The sequence below is a fragment of the Scophthalmus maximus genome, chromosome 11 (assembly GCF_022379125.1).
Source record: "Scophthalmus maximus strain ysfricsl-2021 chromosome 11, ASM2237912v1, whole genome shotgun sequence".
In the NCBI taxonomy this organism is placed as follows: Eukaryota; Metazoa; Chordata; class Actinopteri; order Pleuronectiformes; family Scophthalmidae; genus Scophthalmus; species Scophthalmus maximus.
Window position 1 is genome coordinate 24159895 of NC_061525.1, and position 22606 is coordinate 24182500.

General features: G+C 43.8%; 2 protein-coding genes across 2 annotated transcripts; both read right to left on the reverse strand.

The window, feature by feature from the left end:
- Window positions 1-29: 29 nt before the first annotated feature.
- Window positions 30-11007, reverse strand: LOC118299567 (scavenger receptor cysteine-rich type 1 protein M130-like). The gene is made up of 12 exons (XM_047335491.1): window positions 10718-11007; window positions 8924-8956; window positions 8612-8821; window positions 7115-7402; window positions 6737-7033; window positions 5417-5704; window positions 5033-5335; window positions 3465-3752; window positions 3085-3387; window positions 2440-2766; window positions 1151-1236; window positions 30-1059 (listed from the first exon to the last, which is right to left on the reverse strand). Exons 1-12 carry the CDS (start codon window positions 10761-10763, stop codon window positions 973-975), a joined length of 2556 nt encoding a protein of 851 aa, XP_047191447.1. The 5' UTR covers window positions 10764-11007; the 3' UTR covers window positions 30-972.
- A 1753-nt stretch (window positions 11008-12760) lies between these two features.
- On the reverse strand, window positions 12761-20820 carry zgc:113149 (uncharacterized protein LOC541363 homolog). Its single transcript, XM_035621928.2, has 7 exons — window positions 20672-20820; window positions 19276-19534; window positions 18545-18639; window positions 17100-17256; window positions 16767-16931; window positions 15689-15742; window positions 12761-14805 (listed from the first exon to the last, which is right to left on the reverse strand). Exons 2-7 carry the CDS (start codon window positions 19421-19423, stop codon window positions 14021-14023), a joined length of 1404 nt encoding a protein of 467 aa, XP_035477821.2. The 5' UTR covers window positions 19424-19534; window positions 20672-20820; the 3' UTR covers window positions 12761-14020.
- Window positions 20821-22606: the final 1786 nt, after the last annotated feature.

Consider the following 22606-nt stretch of genomic DNA (forward strand, 5'->3'; position numbering starts at 1 on the left):
CGACAGTTTCACTCCATTCATACAGCACAAAAAACTATGAATCAAATATCAACCAAGTAAAGGTTTATTGTACATGTAAGTATAAGTGAGTATAAAAAGAAAAATATGAATATCAAACAAATGTATTATTAAATGAGTAAATAAAAGCAGTTACTTGTGCATTAAAAATTACAATTTAACAATAACTGACAATAAGCTGTGTTGTTTTTTACTGTTAACATTTACATTAATTTAAATATTCAATAAGTGCTGTAAGTTTGCCTCATACTCCACTTCCTGACATGAATCTGAAAAGATCTGATGGTTTTCTTTATTTTTATCATTTAAAAAAATCCCATAAAAGACCAAAACCAACAATGAATGTATCCTAATGAAAGTTTGTGTGAGAAAAAATTTGAGAGATAAACAAATAGTTTTGGGATTAAAGTTGTAAAATTATGGGGATAAACTGATCAGTGAGTTATTTTCCGTCTTTATAAGTCAACATCTAACTTTGTCTTTGAAGAAAAAGAAACAACATGTGTTTACACACTCACATGATGGAGACTTGTCGTGATGATGGGGACAAACACAACAACAACAACAATAATAATAATAACTTAATTTGAACAGTCTTTCGAAAAGCTGAATCAAATATTGACTAAGTAAAGTATATTGTTCATGGTAGTATAAGCGAGTATTAAAAAAGTAAAGATGAATATCAAACGTAAATGTATTAATAAATGAGTAAATAAAAGCAGTAACTTATGTTTAAAACAATACATTTAACCACAACTGACAATAAGCTGAGTGTAAATATTCAATAAGTGCTGCAACTTTGCCTCATACTCCACTTCCAAAACCACTGATATGAATTTGAAGGACCAGTCCGCCGATTATCTATATGTGTATCATTTGATACTGTACATTGACACATATTCAATATCTGGATGAAATCCATCTGAAGCTTCTTCCATTGCGGCTGTGATCCTTTTACTCTACGTTGACGCGTGATGCAGCTGTTGACCTGCGGGGGCGCTGACGAGTCTCAGGCCTCTGTCTCCTCCGGCGTCCTTCGGCCTGGAAACACACGACAGCAGACACTTCCTGTTAGCGCTAATTCAACATCTCTCCTCTGACGAAGGATGGACGCTGGGTGTGTGTCCGTCACCTTGAAGTGGAAGTAGAGGATGAGGGTCGACACCGTCAGAAGCAGCAGCACCACGACACATCTGATGATCAGATCAGTCACAGAAGCTGGAAGAGATTTGAAATCATCACATCTGTTCCTATGACATCATCTTATTTATTATTAGTATTAACTGCCTCAACAGTTATAATGTGTTTCATTGGACATAAAAACAGACCAGATTATCAACACTGTTACCTGGTTAATGGAGAGAAGTGTTTGAAGAGAGTCGCGCTGCGTTCACACCAAACGCAACGTGAACTATTCACACAGATCACGTACAAAGTCCATGCAATGACGCGAGTGGACACGAATTTTGTGAATCAAGTGAAATTCGCTCAAGTTGAAATATATGTGAGTTTGTTCAGAGGAAGTTTGTTTTGAGACAGTAGAAGGAAGAACGGGCGAATAATCGCAGGTCGTGTTTATTCGTGCGAATGACACGATTAAAGACGGAAACTGACTTTGTGGACGAGCAGGTTGGTAGATTATCTGAGGACATTTTCTTTTTAACCTCGGCCAAGGAGGTTATGTTTTCACCCCCAGTGAATTTGGAAGGATGGAACATGGACCAAGAAAGAATCCATAAAACTTTACAGGGGATCTGGACAAAGGGGCGGAGCCAGGATTTTTCAAATCACTTTCTCAAACATTGCACCGTCTTTTTGTACCAGCGCTTTGGGTACATGAAAAGCGCTTTATAAATCCAATATATTATTATTATTATTATTGCAAGATAGAAATGTTTTGTTTGTTTTTTTACATTTTCACAGATTGCCCCCAAAAATCAGGAATATTCAGAGACTGATTCTATGAGTGTGTGAGATTTGGTTCAGATCCACATTAAAATCCAGATCCTGTTGATTTAAATGTGTTTCATGAGGGAACTGTTGGGCCTTGGCGGAGCGATGAGCTCTTCTGAGTGACATTCTACTTCAGGATTCTTTTTCCTTTTCTTTACTTTAGTTCAATGAAAGTATAAAAGTAGTTTGCAGGCTTATTTATTTTAATCTAGAGATTCATTATATGTACTTTTGTGCTGAATACTACACAAAGTAGTGTGGTGGAACTGGAAACTCTGTTCTGATGGACGAAGAAGAATAACTGAAGTATTTTAATGTTATATTAATGTTATATGGTGTCGTTTCAGAAACCATGAGCCTGCTCATGTCGACTGTGAGACGTGGTTGAAAGCTCAGGAAAGACTCGTAAGTGTCCTTTCGTTTTGAAATCTCTTGATCATGTTTGACACAGATTCTCCAGGAAGATACCTGAGACAATGACATGGAGAGGCCGGCTCTCGGAAGAGAAGTTATAGGAGAAAACGTAGGCGTGGTAAACACATGTGTAGTCCCCTCGGTGGGCGCTGCGCGCAGCAGGGAACAGGAAGTGGGCGGAGTGATTGACAGCCGGTAGGGTGTAGTTGTGTGCCGTGTCGGAGGTGGTGAAGAGAAGGTGGAAGGAGCCTCCTTGGTACTGTGGTTCAGTAGAACACGTGACGGTGAAGCTGGAGCCCAGGAGCACATGATACCCCTGCTGCTCGGCCCCGGAGACCCCAACAATTGGCGAGACGGAGACGTTTGGCTGAACCAGCAAACCTGTAAACACAGAGAGATGAAGCGTGACGACCGGCGCACAGCTCTCACTTCTGTACAGCAAAGCTACGAGAACAAGGGCCGGATGAGGCCAGATATACTGTGGTGATGAATGAATGACTCTCAGACGTTCACATCACTGAGCCAATCAGACCCTTTGTCCGGATCCACGCCAACATGTCATTGGTTCTTTCTTAGCCCACGTCACACCATAGTTTTTGCGTAATCCTGCCGACGAATAAACAAACCAACAAACATACGAATGGACGGGAGCGAGAACATAACCTCCTCTGAGGAGGTCGCCTGACGACAGCAGGTTACCTGAGCAGATCACTTCATGGCCTTTCTTGGTTTTATATAGATCAGACAGCTTCACACATTCCCTGAGTGCAGATTCGGACTGGACACAGTCGTTATCGATCCACCACACAGGTCTGTATGGAGAATTATCTGTAACTTTTGTTGAAACAGCAGATCCACAATCCAGATGTGTGCAAACTTTATCCACTGATATCTGGTTCCATCCAACCCCGACAGTCACTGGTCTCCACTCTCTCTGGTGGTTCATCTCCAGTTCACCAGCGCAGCGACTGGCTCCTCCCACCAACCTGACTCTGCGTGGACCTGTTCCAAGACAGAAAATAATTTGGGCGTAAGTTCTCAAGTGGCGCAAGTCAAAGGTACGGTGGGTCATGTCCTACCTGAGCAGGTGAGTCCAAGTGCTCGGCCGGATGAGCAGGTTGATCTGTGACACTCCAGGAGATGAGACTCATTTCCTTCACACTGGAACTCTCTGCTCCACACTGGAGCCTCCACTTCTCCATAGAGCGCCCCCTGGAGGACTGAAGGAGCCCCACAGTCCAGCTCCCTGCAGACCACCTCTGCAACCTGCTGGTCAAACTCCCCTTCACACACCGATGACCACGACTCGTCGGACTTCACCTCCAGTCGGCCTGAGCACCGGTTGGTCCCGTTCAGCCTGACGGACTCTGGACAGTGACAGGACCAAAGAGAATCAGATGGAGGGTCTCATGTAACATGAGCCAATCATTCTGAGGACAGACACCAAGAGGAAGAGATGGACACATGTTGGTGCGTTCACACCAAATTAAAAGTGACATTTATCATTGCGTTATTGTGACAGTTTGGTCTCAGGATCATTTTTGTTAACTTGCACGAATAACGAGTCACAACCCGCAAATATATGACCGTTCTCTTTCAGACGCAGACATCAGGGACTTTGGGAGGATCCCAACACTAATTGTCTTTCACAACATTACGTCACCTGGATATTTCACTTGTTTAAATATTTGAATGTGCCAGTTTTTTCCAGTGCCATCTTGTTTTTTTTTAACCAGAAGTTACCGTGTTTAGAGAAGCGGGATGTGTCCTGACTGAGAGCTTGAGGACACTGCACGTCCACCTGGGACCTGCACCCATTGGACAGTACCAGCTGTCAATCAAACTGTATCCACGCCCCAATATATCTGGTGCTTTATGGTCTGTTTGACTGTAAATGGACCCTAATGTACAAAATGAACGTCATGTTATTAAAGGAGACTTGAAACTAGAGATTGAACCATAAACTCCTCAGGAAAATGTTTTACTGACATTAAAAATCCAGTGAGAAGTGGATGAGGATGAGCAGGTTAGTAGATTTTCTGAGGACTGCTTTTTTTTTTTTTCCTCTGCCAAGGAGGTTGTTTTCACCCCCAGGAATTTTTTTATCTCTTTCTTTAACGTTGCAAGATCGAGATGTGTTGTTGTTTTTTTACATTTTCACAGATTTCCCAAAGAACAATTCATGGAACTTGATGAAGAAAAAATCAGTATAAAAGTAGTTTGCAGGTTTAGTCATTTTAATCTAGAGATTAATTAGATTTACTTTGTGTTGAATACAACAGGAAAAGCAGTGTGGTGGAGCTGATGGATAAAGAAGAATAACTAAAGTATTTTGTCATTATACCAACACTTATTTCACACATTAATGTTATGTGGTGTAGTTTCAGAAAAAAACCCTGAACCTGCTAATGTCGACTGTGAGACGTGGTTGAAAGCTCAGAAAAGACTCTTAAGTGTCTTTTAGTTTTGAAACCTCTTGAACATTTTTGACAGATTCTCCAGGAAGATACCTGAGACAATGAGATGGAGAGGCCGGCTCTCGGAAGAGAAGTTATAGGAGAAAACGTAGACGTGGTAAACATGTGTAATCCCCTCGGTGCATAGATATTGACCAAGTGTAGCTTAAGATGCAAATGTGCAGGATTACCTGAGCAAATCACTCTGATGCCTTTGTTGGTTTCATCATCATCAGTCAGCATCACACATTCCCTGAGTGCAGATTTCGACTGAACACAGTTATAGTGGATCATCCACTCAGATCTGCCTGGAGAATCATTTGTTACGTTTGTTGAAACAACAGAACCACAATCCAGATGTGTGCAAACTTTATCTGCCAACATCTGGTTCCATCCACCCCAGACAGCCACTGGTCTCCACTCTCTCTGGTGGTTCATCTCCAGGTCACCAGAGCAGTGGCTGGCTCCTCCCACCAGCCTGACATCATCATGGTCTGTACAAAGACAAACGAATGATTAGGAATCGACAGGAAGTTACTTGAAACAGACGGATCAAGTCAGAGCTGTGACTCTACCTGAGCAGGTGAGTCCAAGTGCTCGGCCGGATGAGCAGGTTGATCTGTGACACTCCAGGAGATGAGACTCATTTCCTTCACACTGGAACTCTCTGCTCCACACTGGAGCCTCCACTTCTCCATAGAGCGCCCCCTGGAGGACTGAAGGAGCCCCACAGTCCAGCTCCCTGCAGACCACCTCTGCAACCTGCTGGTCAAACTCCCCTTCACACACCGATGACCACGACTCGTCGGACTTCACCTCCAGTCGGCCTGAACACCGGTTGGTCCCGTTCAGCCTGACGGACTCTGGACAGTGACAGGACCAAAGAGAATCAGATGGAGGGTCTCATGTAACATGAGTCAATCATTCTGAGGACAGACACCAAGAGGAAGAGATGGACACATGGTGCGTTCACACCAAACGAAAAGTTAAATGTTTCATTGTGTTACTCGTGACGTCTGTGAACAACACGAGTCACAACCCGTTCTCTTCCAGACGCAGACATCAGTGACTTTGGGAGGATCTCAACACTAATTGTCTTTCACAACATCACGTCACGTGGATATTTCACTTGTTTAAATAATTGAAATTGAGCGATAGTGAAGCAAATGACGAACATTTCATGTTATTCGGCTCGTGACATGTTTTCACGTCACGTCACTTTAAAAAGTTGAGTTCGGCATTTTGTCTGACGCCATCTTGTTTTCTGAAACCAGAAGTTAACGTGTTTAGAGAAGCGGGATGTGTCCTGACTGAGAGCTTGAGGACACTGTACGTCCACTTACGACCTGCCCCCATTGGACGGTACCAGCTGTCAATCAAACTGTATCCACGCTCCAATACATCTGGTGCTTTATGGTCTGTTTGACTGTAAATGGACCATAATGAACTAAATGAACATCATGCTGTATTGAAGAAGAAGAAACAGAGAATACAGGTTTCAGGCACTTCAGCATTGGCTTCACTTTCCAGACCCGGTAACTAGGTCCAGTTTTATATCCAGTGTGTGACGACTCTGTCCACATCTGTGCTTTACCTCGAGAGTCTGTCCATGAACATCACAAACATAACCAACAACAAGACATAACTCATCCGGTCCTGCTGCGGAGAATGTGAAGCATCTCTCAGTGAACACAGAAAGAAAAGACAACCACCATCTTCTGCTGTGAGACAGAATCAGGCTGCAGCTCGTGGACTTTACAGAAATGATCTTCTAGTGCAACAACAGGTTTCTACTGTTGGTTTACGCTGGATAACCTCAGAGTTCAGCCTCATTCAACCCTCCACCTGACAGAGTACCACAGTACTGCTGCTATCAGTGTTTCTCCTGGAGTTACCTGAGCAGGTGATGAACCAGCTGTAAGGGCTCCATGTAGAACCTGTTGTCAAACATTCTCTCAGTTGATCTGTGGACTGAACACAGGACGAGTCGATCCTCCACACAGGACATAGTGAAGAATATTTTGTCATTCGTGGTGAAACTGAGGAGCCACAGTCCAGATGAAGACATATTATATTTGGTGTCTTCACGTTCCAGTTTATGGAATCGAGTCCTCTCCAGACTCCATCATGTTTCACCTGTAGTTCACCAGAGCAGTGGCTGGCTCCTCCCACCAGCCTGACATCATCATGGTCTGTACAAAGACAAACGAATGATTAGGAATCGACAGGAAGTTACTTGAAACAGACGGATCAAGTCAGAGCTGTGACTCTACCTGAGCAGGTGAGTCCAAGTGCTCGGCCGGATGAGCAGGTTGATCTGTGACACTCCAGGAGATGAGACTCATTTCCTTCACACTGGAACTCTCTGCTCCACACTGGAGCCTCCACTTCTCCATAGAGCGCCCCCTGGAGGACTGAAGGAGCCCCACAGTCCAGCTCCCTGCAGACCACCTCTGCAACCTGCTGGTCAAACTCCCCTTCACACACCGATGACCACGACTCGTCGGACTTCACCTCCAGTCGGCCTGAGCACCGGTTGGTCCCGTTCAGCCTGACGGACTCTGGAATGAGAGAAGCAGTGAGGAACTCACCTCCACCTGGGAGGTTATGTTTTCACCCCGGTCCGTTGACTTGTCAGCAGGAAGACAAAGAAACTACTGAGCTGATTTACTCAGGACTTGGAGGCAGGACGGGACCAGAGACTGTGAAATGTAAATGGATCAAGTCACTGGGTCCAGATGATGAAGCAAATACTGTTGTCTGAGCCTGAATTCTCTGTAATGACCAGCAGAGGGCGACTCCACTGGTTGTTTCTATAGAAGTCTATGAGAGAATGACTCGACTTCCCAATTGATTTATAACTTCATTAAAACATTTTCCTGAGGAGTTTATGGTTCAATCTCTAGTTTCAAGTTTTTCTTCAATACAGCATGATGTTCATTTTGTACATCATGGTTTATAAAATTTAGTGGATTCTTTCTTGGCCCATGTGTAGGGATGCAGCGATATATTGCCCGTACATCAGTTGTGCCTTTTTCACTGTTATCGGTTATCGGCAAATAAGAAAACATTCACCGATATCAGTGGCCGATGTTTATCTGTTGCGTAACATTCATTTTGCGCTGGCTACACGTTGTGTAATTGAAATGTGCTCTTTCAAAGATAATGTGATGAAGGGCTGAAAGACTAAACCAGTTCAGTTAGTTTTCATAATGAAGATTCCTTTGTTTCCTTCGCAAAAGGGGCAATGAATTACCAGAAAAACAGAAATAGACAAACAAAACGAAATGGGTATTTCTCTTTCAGAATAGTTTTTCTGTTTGCCGTGAGGTGACAGTGCTAACCAGGTCTTTAAGACGGACGTCACATGTTTGATTCCTCATATTTAAAACATGAGTCTATGGACGAACTGTTGTGGATATTGATTATCGATTGGTGTTTATAGCAGCCAATAGCAACAGAGTTGGCAGTGGTCGTCATGACGACAGGACTTCTCACCACCACCTGTGGATTTCACCGCTGATGGGACAGTGCAGGTCGCTGAGCTACGCTCGCTAACTGGCACCTTTTATAGTCACGAGGAGGAGGAGCTATGTCAACACACATTGAAGGTGATTTACAGGAAGAGAAAAGAGATTCAGATGTACAAACACCAGGATGAGAGAAGTGAAGAGGATTCAACCTGGAACATGAATGATTCATGTCGTCATGGAGACAAACTGTCATCTCCAGCAGTTTAGGAAGGAACTTCACTTGGTTTGACCACTGACCTGAACATGTGATGTCTACAAATAAAGGATGTCTCATACTGGTTCGACTTTTTTGCCATGAAACAGCAGATCCACAGTCGAGCTGCCTGCACGTCTCATCTACTGCTGTCAGTTCCTCCTCTGGCGTGGAGAGTCGCTGGTGTTCTATCTCCAATCTACCAGCACAGCGACTCTCTCCTTCCTCCAACGTGACGCCATCAGACAGTTTCACTGACCAGAGACAGAAAAGTGAAGAGTGTGAAGTGGAGTCACTTCCATTGATCAAAGAAAGAAGAGTAAAGACTCTGGATGTGACTCTGGTTCCTCCTTTACCTTCTGCACCGTCTGTGTCTCCAGCCCAGAATCCTGAGGACAAACAGAAGATACATGAAAATCATTTGATTTCTCCGGAGCAGCTTCCTGACGACTGTCGGCCTCAATCCACGTCTTTGATTCAAAGAAACAGGAAACTCAAGTTCAGGAGTTAGTCGCTGTTTATTTTACAGGTGGATTCAGATCGTCCTTCCTGATGCGGTGGAAAATATTCATTCATTACCAAGGATGGAATTGAAATAATGACCAATAAATATAATGTATTATCATAATAATTATTAGATCAAAACAATGATCTAGGCTACGACACTGAGAGGAAAAGGTTGTGACATTGAGAATGTTTGCTCTCGCTCCTGTCACACCGTGACACCGTTGACATCACATGTTATGATTCATATGTCACAGTAACTGACATGATGACATCTCTTCTAGGTCATATTCATACTCTTCTTCTTCTTCTACTATTTCAGATTTTAATCGTCTACGCTCATGCGTCGCTTTAAATATCGCTGCCGCAATGCATTGTGGGTCTGTCTCACATGGGAAGCTCCAGTGTGTCCTCTGCTAAAGGAGATAGGAAAGGAAGCATTGAAGCTCCTTTCCTGAGCACTGAGAGGATCTGAACATCTCTCATCCTGGTGCTGATGAAACACTTCTGGTCACTTCACTCAGTCTGAACCTTCCTAAGAATTTATTAATTAATCACTTGTTTCACTTTCTTGATCATCTTCAGATCTCAAACCTTCACTGACCAACAAGCTGCACCAGGTCTCTCACTCATAGAACCACTTCACTACATCTGTCTGATGTTTCATCTGGATCCACCAGATCGTCTCTGGACAATCTGTGAAGATGTAACAACAAAATAATAAAATAATAATAATGATAAAGAATCCACACTGACATTTAATGGATTCTTTCTTGGCCCATTTATCAATCAATCAATCAACCAATCAATCAATCTGACTTCACTCTTCATACTCATACATGAAAATGCAATGCAAAAATATCCCCCTCCCTCCCACACAGATATTAACTCACGATCAAACATACGATTCAAAGCTTGAAAGAGCAAAAAATAAAACTTCCAAAAAATAAAAACAGATCTTAGAGAGACTCTGTCTCGCCTGTTAGTAATGAGGAAAACCCTCAAGTTCAAATACTCAGTAGAAAGTAAAGATATAAACATATATACATATAAGAGGATAAAATAATACAATTCACAGAGAATAGTTGTACTGGGGTTAATACAATATATTTTATTAAAAGAAAAATTAATAAAAGTAATAAGATTAAGTTAAATTGAGCCTATATATATATATATAAAGAAAAGGTGAAAAAGGCTCAAATATGAATAAAGGGACAAGTTAAAAAGAAGTAAGATTCAATGAGGAGCCAGATTAAAAAGTGGGTCATGTGCGGCGGCGTGAGTCCTGCAGCGGCCGTGGGTCGGACTCCAACCACGTCCTCCCCACTCTCTCCCCCTCGTCCTGTCCTCACTTTCTATCAATGAAGCAATGAAATGTCAAAACTCTCATGAACAGGTGGGTCGACAGGAGGAGGCTCCACAGACGAGGGCCATCGGAGGAACAAGACGCCTTCAACTTCATGAACAATGAAGAGCTGAGCTTCGATTGGCTCACGAGTCAAAAGCAAGAAGGACCGAGAGCATCAAGAGCTTCAAGAAGCAGGAGAAGGATTCAAATGGCTTCTGAAGGCGACACTTTAACATGCAGATTCAACAGCACACACACCATCATCATCATGATCATTATGAATAAAGCAGAGCGGCACCTGAGCTCCAGAGAGACAGTAACACGACCAGCGCTCTGTGATCCATGTCCCCTCAGCATGTGGTCTGAAGCAGCTCTGTCCTCAGCTCCTCTCGGCTCTTTATCACACCGACGATCAGCTGCAGCTTGAAAAAAACTTCAACGTGAAGATGATCCGAGGCCGTTATCTCTCAGAGCGACATCAGATATTCTGAGGCGTGGATATTGTGAAATATCTGACATCTAAATATGACTTCATGCTCAGAGACACAACAAGTTTATTCTGCAGCAGATTGATGCTCGTGAACTTGGACCAACATTGAATTAAATAAAACCCAAAAGGTGAAAACATGTTTGACAAGTTTCTCATGACCTCGTTACCAAGACGCTTGTTTTCATCTCTGAACGTTTGTTCGTCTGATCTTCAGCAGGATCACGAACAAACTACGTGACGCATTTCCAAACTTGGTGGAAAGAACCCATTAGATCATGACCTCGTGTTACAGCAGACAGACAGACAGACAGACAGTTAGACAGACAGACAGTTAGACAGACAGTTAGACAGACAGACAGACAGACAGTCAGTCAGTCAGTAAGACAGACAGACAGACAGTCAGATAGACAGGCAGACAGACACAGTTAGACAGACAGACAGACAGTTAGACAGACAGACAGTCAGATAGACAGGCAGACGGACACAGTTAGACAGACAGACAGACAGTTAGACAGACAGACAGAAAGTCAGACAGACAGACAGTTAGACAGACAAAAATAATAAATCAATAACCACAACTGACTTCATTTTTTTCCTTTTAATATCTTTTAATATCATCTTCTTTTTTTACAAATACTTTCCTCGACGACAGAACAGTTTTCTGCTCTTCAACAGAAACAGAATCAACAATGTTAAAAAACGGACGTTTCTAAAACACTTGGCGTCAGTTACTGTGCGGAAGCAGCGATCAATAATCACCCAAATATGTCTCGTCATGAACACTGACACCTGTCAAATATAAAAATCAAAACCGAAATCCTATTATTATGGAAGTTATCTCACATTAAGCGCTTTCCCAAGAGAAGACGGTTCTAAGGAAAAGGCTTAACGTCACTTAAAGCTACAGTGTGTAATATTCAGAAGAACTCATCCACAGAAACAGTGGTCATATATGTATAACCAACTCTGAATGAGGTAAATATAGTTCCTGAAAATTCAACGAGAACGTGACGTATTCTGGAGCGTTTGGTTCAACAAGCGCTCTTCAACACGACATAAAACATGGAGACTCACACGGAGGTCGGTCCACCTCATGGAACTATATTTAACTCTCATATGAACACAGAATTATGGACAAGATATGTTTAACTTCTGTGAATGAGTTCTTCTAAATATTACACACTGTAGCTTTAAGCGTTTAAGAACGTCCCTTAAAAATCATCTTTAGCGGGTTCATGAACAGAACACGAGCCGCTCGACGAACCAGATCGCTGGGACGACAGCGTACAGCATCGAACTCACGTCAACTCTTCAACGATTCATGTTCCAGTGGAATGTCACATTCTGTTCGCGCACAGAAAATAAAGGTTGTGGAGTTTACATTTTCTTACATCATCCGAGTGCCTGGACTCACTTTGCAGAAATTAAAAAGCGACCGTACAGGAAATGTTTGTCGCTCGACGGACTCGCCGGTTTCCAGCTGCGCCGGCGAGGAAACGGAATCACAGCCGTTAAACGTTCACACGGCGGAGACAGTCACTCAGATTTTCCTCGGCCCATCGTGTCACCGTGGACCGACTTCGGATTTATTAACCTCTCGTCCACTTCCTCATTGGCCAGAAACGAGTCTCAGGCTGCTGACAAGTTTTTATTTTGCTCTATCCTAATCTGTAATTTTGTGATTTCATGATTATGTGGTTGTTACTTACACGTGCAACTGGCCCCGGTGCATGATGGGTCGTCAGCTCTTGATTAATCATTATTTTGTTGGCCAGTCTTTCCTCAATCAAGTCAAAGCAGACCACAGGAAGTCGACACGACTGTATCCACCAAAAACACAGGATCCCTTCCTAATCAGACATGGATTTATTAATATTCATAATAACAATGATTTTGTTTCTTCTTAATTCCTGTTCATCATGATTTTATCTGTGTTTTGTGTTTCAGAACTAAAAGATCTGAGACCTTTCAGTCAACGGGAAGATTTCCCTGCGTTCCATTTTTCCCTCGGAACACGGAATTATCGACCTCCGGGTCGGAAATTGCAACTGGAACGCCCCCCGGGTCACAAAAAGAAATCCCCACCCCGACTTCCGAGGTATAATGGATCGCAGCAGGACTCTGGTTGGCTCCGAAGTGGAGCCAAGTTTAGACCAGAAAACTACATATCGCATATATAATATAATCCATGTTAATCCAATGGACTGTTTTGTCCTTCATTTTGAAAACTTTGGAGAAACTAATTCTTAGATGGAGTATTAGGGGCCACTTCGACGATAAAGTCGCAAATTTACAAGAAAAAAGTTGTACATTTATGAGAATAAGGTCGGACTGTTACAACATAAAGTCATAAATTTAAGAGAAAGTCGTAAATTTACAAGAATAAAGTTGTAGTTTTATGAGAATAAAGTCGTAAATGTTACGAGAATCAAGTATTTGGTGTCTGTGTTGTTTTCGTGGGGCGTTGTCAGAAGATCAGTCCCGTGCGTTAAAATGAGGAACGTGGAGAAACTTTGTGAATCACAACTTCATTCTCGTAAAATTATGACTTTTTCACGTAAAATGAAAGTCTCATTTCCCCCTCCTCCCATGTGGCCCCTAAAACTCAGTCGTAATATCTGCAGCAGTAACCTCGAAAAATCCTAAAAACTCTCTCGGCTCCGGGTCCACGTTGCCGACGTGAACCTGGAGCTAAAGACGCCGTTTTATATTCGACTGACACGTTACAGCTTCCTTGTTAATTTCCCCTGAGCGACCACAGGGGGGCGCTCTAGGTTTCTGGAGGGTTAAAGACAAACTCAAACACTCAGTAAAAGACTGTGGTTACACTGCTTCAGTCTCCAGTGAGGAAAAAAAAGAGTTCATGTTCAATCCTGAAATAAACGACAAGCTCCAAAGTTTCCGCAAATAAAGTCTGACATCTCCGATGTACAAGTGTCGGATCAGACACACGAATCTGCCCGGTGGTTCTCAGTCTGCATCGCCAGGAAGTTTGTCAGCAGAAAGTTCGTCAGCAGGAAGTTTGTCAGCCGCCGTTTCGCAGTTGACGCGCGAGATGAACCGATATTCATCTCGTCTTTTCTTCCCGTCCCGTCTCTCCGGCGGTTTTCTTCAGAAGTGCGAGGGCGGCGGGTGGTGGTGGCCACTGTTGGCCTTGTCCCGCAGCATCGTCAGCGCCGTGCCGGAGAAGTCCCGGAGGATGTCGACCGTCTCTCGCTGCAGCAGCAGCGACTCCTGCACGAACTCCTGCTGACTCTCCACCAGCAGCTGGACGGACTGGGCCAGCGTCTCCAGAGACCGGGACACCGAGGTCAGCAGCATCCGGCTGGCCCGCTGCTGCTGCAGGCTCTGGGACGCCACCTGGGACACCGTGTCCCGGGACCTGTGGGAGGAGGCGCCGGCCGGGAGGGGGTCCGCCGGGTTGGAGGGCCGAGTGGACGGGGGGGAGGGAGGCGGTTGACGAGGGCCGGCTGAAGACGAGGGGGCGGCGGTCACGGGAGCGCCGGAGGAGGAGGAGGAGGCGGGAGGAGGAGGCGGGGCCGAGGAGGAAGAGGGCGCGGGGTGAGAGGAAGAGTCATTGGCTGTAGAGGAGGAGGTGGGAGGAGGAGCAGGGAGGGAGGAGGCGGAGGCCTCTGGGTCCGACCCTGAGGGGAAACCAGAGGAGGTGGAGGGTCCGGGTGTGGGTCTGGAGTAGTTGTGGTTCTGGATGTGGTTGTTGTTCTGGCTGTTGTTTCGGGAGTAGGTGAAAACCGGCTTGACCCTCAGCAGGACGTCGTCGGGCAGCGGGTCCAGGGAGGCGGAGGCGGGCGGAGGAGGAGGAGGAGGAAGAGGAGGAAGAGCGGAGGGAACCGAGGAGAACAGGGAGTCGTCGTTCTCCTCCAGGTCCATGGTTCGTTCTGCGAGACGAGACCAGAACAAACATCTCAGTTCGGTTTCATGTCTTTGGATCGTTCAAACTTTATTTGTACGACACTTTCATACAAACAGTAAAACCCAACAACGCACATCCACACGGAGCAACAGGAAGTGAAGAAACACAGAGATCTCGTGAATTTGAAATGAGGAAACACCAAAGACTAATAAAACAATAAAGATATAAAAATGAATAACTCAGAGATGAGAGTTATATAAAGATCAAATATTAAAAGAAATAAGAAAAATATTGAGATAAAATACGTATAAATTACAAAATATTAAAGATAAAATAATAACATTTCCAAGAGATGAGAAAATACTAAGATAAAATATTATAGATTAATAACTTAAAAATGAAAAGAGATGTGATAAATATGAATATAAAATAATAAATTAGTAAAAGATGAAAAAATATTTAGATAAAATAATAAAGATTTCTAACTAAAAAACCAAAAGGGATGAGAAAAATATTAAGATTTACTAATACAATTGATAAAGATGTGAAACATCTTAAGATGAAATACTAAGGGATGAAAAAAACACTAAAAGAGATGAAACATATTAAGATGAAATTATTATTAAAAATAATAGAGCAACAGGAGGAGTAAGTAAAACCAGGGATTAAAAGTTGGGTATTAAAGGATAAGTAAATAAATGAAAGAATAAACTGATATATGAGTGAAACAGTCTCAGACATATGCACATATTGACAGATACATCAATAAATTACAGTTAGAAGACCGACTACAGAGTTCGGTGTTGAGTTTCTTGACCGCGTCTCGCGCAGCGTCATTCGCTCGTGGATCTTTTGAACCGACCGTCAACATTTAAAACACCATGTGTGTACAAAAAACAGGTTCTCACCTCCGTCGTCTCCGAGCTCCAGGTCAAAGTCAGAGGACGAATGAAAAGGATCTCCTGCAAGACAGATTCAACAAGGTCACGGCGCTGGAAGCTTCAGCAGCTTCTAGAAAACGACCACTTCAAAACCCCGACGAGCGTCCGAGGAAACAAATACAGATAAAACGCATCGTAAAGACGTGAAGGAGAAGAGAACGGTCCAACACAAAGTCCATTATTGTTGCGTCCAGTTACTCGTGGAGTTCGGCCGCAACACCCGCCCGTTTCTGTTCGGTGACTTCGGTGATCTCAACGCTGATTGGCTCTCGCGTCATGCAGATATTTGAGTTGACGCAAAAAAGTCTTGATTCTCTGATTTCAGCTTCTTAAATGTGATTAGTTTCTGGTTTCTTTGCTCCTCTGTGACAGTGAACTGAAGATCTTTGCAGCCCTGATTTACACGGAATCTGTACGTGTACATTTTTTCGTGGGAATAGATTTACTGAAGCACTTTTTCCAGCCTCTCTTCACTGGCTACTGGTAAATATTAGAAAGTCTTTTATTTGTTTAGAGCCCGACCGATATGGATCTTTGGGAGTACAGGATTCCCGATACGCTGGCCGATATCTGTCATATATATCTCTCATAATTGACATAATCTGTCAATGAATCCTAAGATGTCGTGATCAAACCTTCATGACAAAGACATGTAATTGAGGCTTGATATTGTAGTTTAACCTTAAACTTGATCATACATAATTGAGAACTCAAATACAATCAAATATATAGAGCTGGCAACAAACATTTCTTAAACATAAATGCTCATTTGAATCATCTTACACTATTTTATTCACCAGTTTGTGTTCTTTTTGTTTGGTTTAAAAGCGATCAGGATATTGAACAAAGTGATGTGGATACGTTGGATGTTGTTCACCGACTGACCACTAGAGGAGGCTCTGTATCTTCTCGTCTCCTCTCTACTGTGAACTGACTCAGTCAGGAGACGCAAAATGACATTTCAATTGAAAACTCCATTTAGGTTAGGGGTTATTGCCATTTTTGAATCTTCATGCACAGACTTCCTGTCCGTCGTTTCTCTTACCGCCGTGCTCTTTCTCCGGTGACGAGAGAGGTGACAGCTCCAGCGAATGGGGGTTGTCCGTCAGGCTGAGGTAGGAGTAGGGCGTTGGGGTGGGGGGCGGCAGGCCCTTCGCGTACAGGTTTGACAGATCATCATCTTCGCCGAGCTCCAGGTCGCTGTCGCCGCCTGAGAACCAACAGATCACAATGGGTTTAAATGAAAGTTCTGTGTTTGTGTGACTTTCGACACCTCGCGTGACTTGTTCCCTTCGAATTCAGATGTCAGAGATTTTTCTGAAAAGCAAATCCACACGTGGACTTCCTGGTCACGGATTCTCTCGCCGCCGCCGCTCACCTGCTCTCGGACTCATCATCAGGATCTTGTGGACCATCTTCTCCACGGCGCCCAGGTTCTTCTTCCTCATGTTGCTGCCATTGGGGCCCCGCAGCGCCGCGATGCGCCGCTTCCCGTCACACTTGAGGTCGGCCCACTTCTTCATGATCTGACGCACCTGAGGGAGAAGAAGAAGAAACAAAACGCAGCCTCCTTTAAAAAAACAGAAACACGAACGGAGGAACGTCTGCGATACCAGAAAACGGTACCAGGAACCAGATGAGAACGAGCTCGTTCATTGGTTCACCTGTTGTCACGTCTCCTGGAATTCAAAAGATGGCGGTCGACGACGTCACGGCTCAAACGTCGTCTTTCATTTGACACTTTAAAAGCTTTTAAATGCAGCGTTTCATTCGGTCAGGGTTGAGGTCCGAGGGGGAAAACTCCGGAGCAGAAGGTGCAACAACACGCCGTTTACGCTGGTTGTTGCCAACCGCCATTAAAGAACGACGAAGAAGAAGAAGAACGTATAACCGATCGCGCTGCCATCTCTTCCCTGGTCGTGGCCTCAACCAGAGCTCCACGGACGCCGACTAGACGAAGCAGCCTGCGGCGACTGCAACTTAATTGTCCGATTGTCACGGATCAGACAGAAACGACGGATACGACCTGGTGCTGTTATCGTCTCGTCACAGAGAACTGAACAGCGTCTCGGCCGGTTGGTCGCACACAAAAGACGAGCGAGCGGCGACTCCTCACTAGTCCTTCGCCCTCTGAACTCTCCACGCGCATTTAAGACACAAAAAAATCTCAACACGTGAGACGGTCAGCTTGATTAAATAAACTAGGGCTGCAACTAAGGATTATTTTCATCATGGATTAATCTGTCACTTATGTTCTCAATTCATCAATCAGTTGTTTGGTTCATAATATGTTTATCGTGTTTCCCAAAACCTCAAGATGACGTTTTAGTTTTGTCCACGACACCAAAGATGTTCAGTTAATGTCACAGAGGAGCAAAGAAACCAGAACTATTCACATGTAAGAAGATGAAACAAAGACCTTTTAATTCAAACCAATTAATTGGTTGAGAAACAAAAAACTAGAGCTGCAACCGTTGATCGATTAGTAATCGACCAGTAAATTAATCCTCAACTATTTTAACAATTGATTAATCGGTTCAAGTAGTTTTCAAGAAGAATAAAGTGGTAATTCTCTGATTTCAGCTTCTTAAATGTGAACATGTTCTGGTTCCTTTTCTTACTCTTTGACAGTGAACTGAAGATCTTTGGTGTGTGGACAAAACAAAACTTCATGTCGGGGTTTGAGAAACACGACATTTTCCACCATAAACGACAGATTAATCGATGATGAAAATAATCGTTGGTTGCATCCCTCATAAAAATTGCTTAATCGTAGTTTCCCTGAACACTGAATGTAACTGGGATCCGTAGATTGGAACCAACCTCTCGGTGGTTCTCTCCCAGTCCGTTGATCTGGTTGGTGATTTCGGTCCAGGTCTGTTTCTTGGTCTCTGCCGACACGCCTTGGTTGAACTTTCCTACGGAGGAGAACAGGGACGTTAAGGTCGTGTGACGTGACTCATCTTCATCATCACACTTTCATCTGGTGACAACCCAAACGCCACATCGCTCATATGCTCATGAGCGGACATCTTCCTTTCACACATGACGAACGCAGCAGGAGGAGGTTGTTTTCGAGTTCACCTTCCTGTTCTTTAAAAATTATATTTACAGACGTGTAGATATTATGTGAGATGTCTACTTTGATTTTTACTTTGGTTCATGTCCCATCTGCTAACGTGGAGGGGGCGGGGCTTATGGCCTATACTGCATCCAGACATAAGGGGGCGAGCCAGATGATTTGGCTTCACTTTTACAAACTGTCACGTCATCCGTCTTTATTTCCCGTCATTGGTCACATGACAAACGGTGCCTTGGTATTAAATCTGTATTTTAATTTGGGGATGAATTTATTATGACATCGTCACATTTTGTTTACAGCCGCAAAAATGGCAAAGCATTTATTTCTCTAATTCTCGCCCTCTGACGGGCTTCTTCTGCGCGGCAACAGCAACCGAGGCTCATGGGTAGTGTAGTATTTCGACACGTTGAGGATATGGTTTAGAGGAAGAAGATTTGTTGTTATTGGACATATTAATAACTGTCCCACTCACGGAGGATGATAAATCGGTTCCTCTTCACCGCCTCCAGCAGCATCTTGACCTCGGTGTACGAGAACCTCGGTTTGGACCTCAGCCCGCCTCCTCCTTTGACTCCTCCCACCCTGAACTCTTCATCGTCTTCGCGCCACGTGGCCGACATGGCTCCGCCTCGTCCACTCCTCTCCTCCTCTCAGTCTTGTTCCTGAAGGGGAACTAACGGGCCGGTCCGGATTCCGCCTGCCACTCTGGACTGAAAACAACTCGTCTATACCTGGAGGGAAAAGACGAATCGTGTCAAAGTGAAACACAACAGTAGTCTCAGATCTCTACCTCTAATATTATTATTTATTTTTAAATCAAACATCGAACAACGTGGAGCATCATCATGAGCTTGGTCACTAGAGCCTGACCGATAATATCTGTTATGATATGAACCTTTCACAAATTACCTTGTAATGTCTTAATATGTATTAACATGTGGTATGCAAACATAAAATGTATACACAAAATAATATATAAAAAATATATAAAATGCAGTCACTGCATATTTGCAGTGACTGCAGTTGTTTTCACATCTTGTTTTTCCTCGGCCATGTGTCACCACACTGCCCCCTTCTGGTTGTGAAATAAAGATGATGAATCATAACCACGAATGTGTGTGAGTGATGATTTAAGGTGCTGCGATTGTGTGTGTGTGTCCATCTTTATATAATGGCCAACTTATTTACCATTAGTCAAATAATCTATTTTAAAACGCACTCAAATGGACAAATATAAATATATATGTTTATATATATATTTTGTATCACTATTTTATACAACAAGAGCCAACAGATGAGTCTTCTGTTAATTTCAGTTCTCTATTTTGTAATCAGTGCAATTCATCTCCAGCTGTCAAATGATGTCAAATTGTTCCGTTTACACGTGACAACATTTGAGAAACGGACATAAACCACAGATTCGTCACTTCTACAATGTTTGCGTCGCTTCCGGCCACGTGGTGCGGGTCGGGGGCCAATCAGCCGGGACCTTGCCGTTTCTTTGTTGGGGCTCGCGCACGCCCCTCCCCCTCGGCTCCGACCGACCGACTCCGCCATCACGGAGCCGCGCCGCGGCCGCTCCGCGAGGTCCGGCCGGGTCCGGCCCGGAAGAGACGCGGGAGTACTAGCGTCGCGCGACTCTCGGGGAGGAGGAGGAAGCGGAGGAAGAGGAGAGGAAGAGTCTGCTGGCTCCGCCGCTACGCTCTTTTTTAAAAATTCATTATCATCATCGTCGCATTGTCGCGTCTCTACGTTGTCTACGCAGAGACGACGCGCGTGCGTTTCGGTTACCGTCAATTAACCGTGATGCGCGATGTCTCCCCCCCCCCCCCCCAAAAAAAAAGAAAACAACGTAGGAAAATAATTACCAGGGAAAATGGCGCGGTCGTCCTCCTCCCTCCTTCGTCCGCGCGTCTCCCGAAAGTTCGGAGTGACGAGCGCAGCGCTACTGCGCAGACTCCGTAGGGCTTTTTTCTTCTTCTTCTTCCCTTGAACGCGCAACATTTCCCGGTGTTGATGCGCGCGACCCCCTCCCCTCCCCCTCCCAGCTGCCACGTTCAAATCAATGAAAACACTAAAAGTCACGAATTCTGCCCCCCCCCCCAGATGACCCTTCACCCCACTGATGACGTCACAATTCAGTGCAGATTTTTATTCATAATGTTAATATTTGGAACATTTCATCACAACGGTTTCTGCGTCACACTCGCTTCTGTAAAAACCTGCTGCGCGAGAACATCACGACGAAAGGCCCCGTTCAGGGTCGGCAAAGGTCATTGTGAATAATAAATGTATTAATGATAACAACACAATTAATCACAAAACCATTATAGGATCAGATTTTAATTTTTTTTCAGTTTTAACCGCACGTCACGGTTCAGCTGATGAATCGACGAGGAACCACAACATGATGTAAATTGGCCGTTATGATAAAAAAAGAGACGTCATAAATCAGTGCACATTTTTATTCATAATGTTCATATTTGGAACATTTCATCACAACGGTTTCTGCGTCACACTTGCTTCTGTAAAAACCTGCTGCGCGAAGAAACATCACGACGAAAGGCCCCGTTCAGGGTCGGCAAAGGTCATTGTGAATAATACATTTATCAATGATAACAACACAATTAATCACAAAATGATTATAGGATCTGATTTTTAAAAAATTTTTATTTTAGCTGTGCGTCACGATTCAGAGGAACCGACTCTTCCGCGAACAGTTGATGAATCGACGAGGAACCACAACATGATGTAAATTGGCTGTTATGATAAAACGAGACGCAAAAAAATATTTTATTTTTTTAAGAAATCATATGACATTTTTCAGTGTCAGAAGGAAAAAAAACATATTCGATTCCTTAGGAAAAGATGGAATAAGATTAAAGAGGGGGAAAAAACAACAACATCGTCATTTCACCACCATTTTATATGAACGTGGAGAAGAAGAAGAAGAAGATGGAGAGAACCAGGAAGAGGAGGTTCCACGTTTGTCCGCTTGGTGTCGCCAGAGATCTTCCTCTGGGGAGGACGAGTGCGTGTTTCCTGCTGGCCTGGCAACACCCGGCTGGGCCTGCAGGGGGCGCCATGAGTCATGCACGTGTTTCATGGGGGGAGGGTGTTACACAGGGATGTTTTTACTCTGGGAAACAAAACTGATGTCTGAGTATGATTATGTTTCTAGACAAGTTATTCCTCTTCTAACCCGGAAGGGGAAGTAGATATTAATTGGATGAAGATGGACGCCATTGGAGACGCTTCTTCTACGCTGTTATACATGTTCACCTGGTGAAATCATGTTCGGTGTGTGACTGATTTCGCTCCGTGCTGCTGCAGTGACCCAGTTTCCCCACAGGGATCCTCGTGGCTTCCTGTGACGGAGTCACCACCTAATGTAATGATCTCCACGACGCGTTGAAGAATATGACAATCATCAGGAATATTACAGGAACACTACAACACGAGAGTAAAACACAATGACCTCATGTACAGAGAAGAACAATACACCCAGGTCCCCGTATGGACCTGTACGACGGAGTGTGAGGGGCCAGATTGAGACTTTGAGAATAAAGTCGTAAATTTATGACAATAAAACTGCAATATTACCAGAACAAGTCGTACTATCACAAGAAAAAACAAGTCATAATGTTGCAAGAAGGAAGTTGTACATTTACGAGAATAAAGTTGTTAATTTGTGTGATTAAAGTCATAACATTATAAGAATATGGTTAATTTTATACTCGTAAATTTACGATTATTTTCTTCTAAATTTACAAGAAAAAAATCTTAATTTTATGAGAATGCAG

What these genes read in the sequence shown, in the direction of transcription:
- LOC118299567 (XM_047335491.1), bottom strand. Translation starts at nt 10,763, where the DNA reads ATGGATCACAGAGCGCTGGTCGTGTTACTGTCTCTCTGGAGCTCAG. An exon ending in CATCAGAGTGATTTGCTCAG is followed by an intron (nt 3,753 to 5,032) that starts GTAATCCTGCAC and finishes GTCACTGTCCAG; the next exon opens with AGTCCGTCAGGCTGAACGGG. An exon ending in TCTCCATGTCATTGTCTCAG is followed by an intron (nt 1,237 to 2,439) that starts GTATCTTCCTGG and finishes AATCTCTTCCAG; the next exon opens with CTTCTGTGACTGATCTGATC.
- zgc:113149 (XM_035621928.2), bottom strand. Translation starts at nt 19,423, where the DNA reads ATGTCGGCCACGTGGCGCGAAGACGATGAAGAGTTCAGGGTGGGAGGA. An exon ending in GATGATGAGTCCGAGAGCAG is followed by an intron (nt 16,932 to 17,099) that starts GTGAGCGGCGGC and finishes GTTGGTTCTCAG; the next exon opens with GCGGCGACAGCGACCTGGAG. An exon ending in ACCGGAGAAAGAGCACGGCG is followed by an intron (nt 15,743 to 16,766) that starts GTAAGAGAAACG and finishes TCTGTCTTGCAG; the next exon opens with GAGATCCTTTTCATTCGTCC.